The sequence below is a fragment of the Trypanosoma theileri genome, assembly GCF_002087225.1.
Source record: "Trypanosoma theileri isolate Edinburgh chromosome Unknown TM35_Tth_43_V1, whole genome shotgun sequence".
In the NCBI taxonomy this organism is placed as follows: Eukaryota; Euglenozoa; class Kinetoplastea; order Trypanosomatida; family Trypanosomatidae; genus Trypanosoma; species Trypanosoma theileri.
In genome coordinates this window covers 20,447-21,955 of record NW_021639885.1, presented here as the reverse complement: position 1 = coordinate 21,955, position 1,509 = coordinate 20,447, and the positions used below count along the sequence as shown (strand labels likewise).

Here is a 1,509-nt window from a genome sequence, read left to right as displayed (position 1 = left end):
CGTGTGGATAGTGCCACAAACTCGCTGGAGGCCATCTTTCTTGATGGCACACGGCAGAAGTTGAAGGTGTTCGCTGTGCGACTGGCCGGTGTTTCTGGAGAAGAGGAACTATTTCGCCAATGGAAGAAGGATGCGAGTACACGTCCGGTGCGAACTGTGTACGTGGGAATGGAGGGAGGTGCCTCAACGCCAACACCACCTGTTGCATCTCCATCTGTACATGATGGGAGTAACAGTGACCATAACCATATGAATGGTGAGATGAGGGGGGATGATGATAATAATGCTATTAATAATAATAATAAAAAGAATGTAATGGTGATTTTTCTTTTGTGTTTTGTTTAGAGATTGATGATGTGCTGACTTTGCTTATCTTGTTTGTTTGTCGTGCTTTTCCTCATAATTGCGGTAACTGGATCACCTATAATCCACATTGTTGACTGTTCCAAAATTTTGTTTTACACTCTTTTCCACATGTAGATATTTACATTATTATAAAATTCAACCATGAGCACGGAATCTGAATTGCAGGCCAAATACGATGCCGCCGTCAAGCGCTATGAAGCTGCTGCACAGGCCGAGACAGCTGCTAAGAAGGAAAGGGATGAGAAAGAGGCTTGGGTACGGAAAACACAGAAGGGCACCAAACAATATTGTCTCGCTTGGGCAGAAAAACACAGGGCAGAAATAGCTTTTACTGAAAAGGTTGAACAAAGACGTGATGCTGAGTATAAGAGAGATTTGTGCTACGTAGATTGTATGAAATACAGGCACGGAGCTGACTCCAAGGAAACGCAAATAGCCCAGCATCGCGCAGAGTTGGCTCACACAATGGAGTTTGTTCACAGTAATAGCTCTCCATATTGGATAAAATGGGATAAATTGAATTACAAAGCTTGGTTGGTGTGGAGTCAGCTTAGGGCAGAAGGTTATGTCAAGATTGCAGATGATCTCATAAGGGCAAGAGAAGTGTTTTGTGATCGTATAAAAGAAGAATCCAATGGTAAAACCTTTCGCAATGCTCGGAATGCAGCCTTATCAGCGTTGAATAAATGGGAACGAGAGAATGATCGTGTCGCCTGGGATAAGGCCAAACCAGAGTACGACGCTGCGTTAGCCAAGTGGAATGAGTTCAAACCCAATGGTGATCAATATGCGGAGGAGTTGGAGGTTGAAATATGTGAACTTGTGAAAAACTCATTAACAGTGTACGCTATTTTAAGTAAGTGTAAGAGTAGTGCGTTGAATGACCTCGATCGGAAAAGTCAAACGATTGACGATTTAAATGATCAACTGGACCAGAAGGATGAACAGATCGCTGCGTTGAACAATAAACTACACCAAAAGAGTCAAGAAAATAAAGAAAATCGCACATGGATAGGACCGTTGATGCACACGAATCATTCATTGAACAATTCGCTATGTAAACAGGTTGAAGAATTCGATACTTTCCAACATCTCATACTAGGGGAAGAGTCTCAAAATTGGTTAGAAGGGAAGACGTCCTCG

General features: G+C 42.6%; 2 protein-coding genes across 2 annotated transcripts; both read left to right on the top strand.

Annotated features, from left to right (window-relative positions):
* TM35_000431060 (Trypanosoma vivax) lies at positions 1-345 on the top strand (the record flags this gene model as incomplete). Its single annotated transcript, XM_029030005.1, has 1 exon — positions 1-345. A coding segment is annotated over one exon (345 nt), but the record flags the coding sequence as incomplete, so codon positions are not given.
* A 162-nt stretch (positions 346-507) lies between these two features.
* On the top strand, positions 508-1,509 carry TM35_000431050 (uncharacterized protein; the record flags this gene model as incomplete). The annotated part of the gene is made up of 1 exon (XM_029030004.1): positions 508-1,509. A coding segment is annotated over one exon (1,002 nt), but the record flags the coding sequence as incomplete, so codon positions are not given.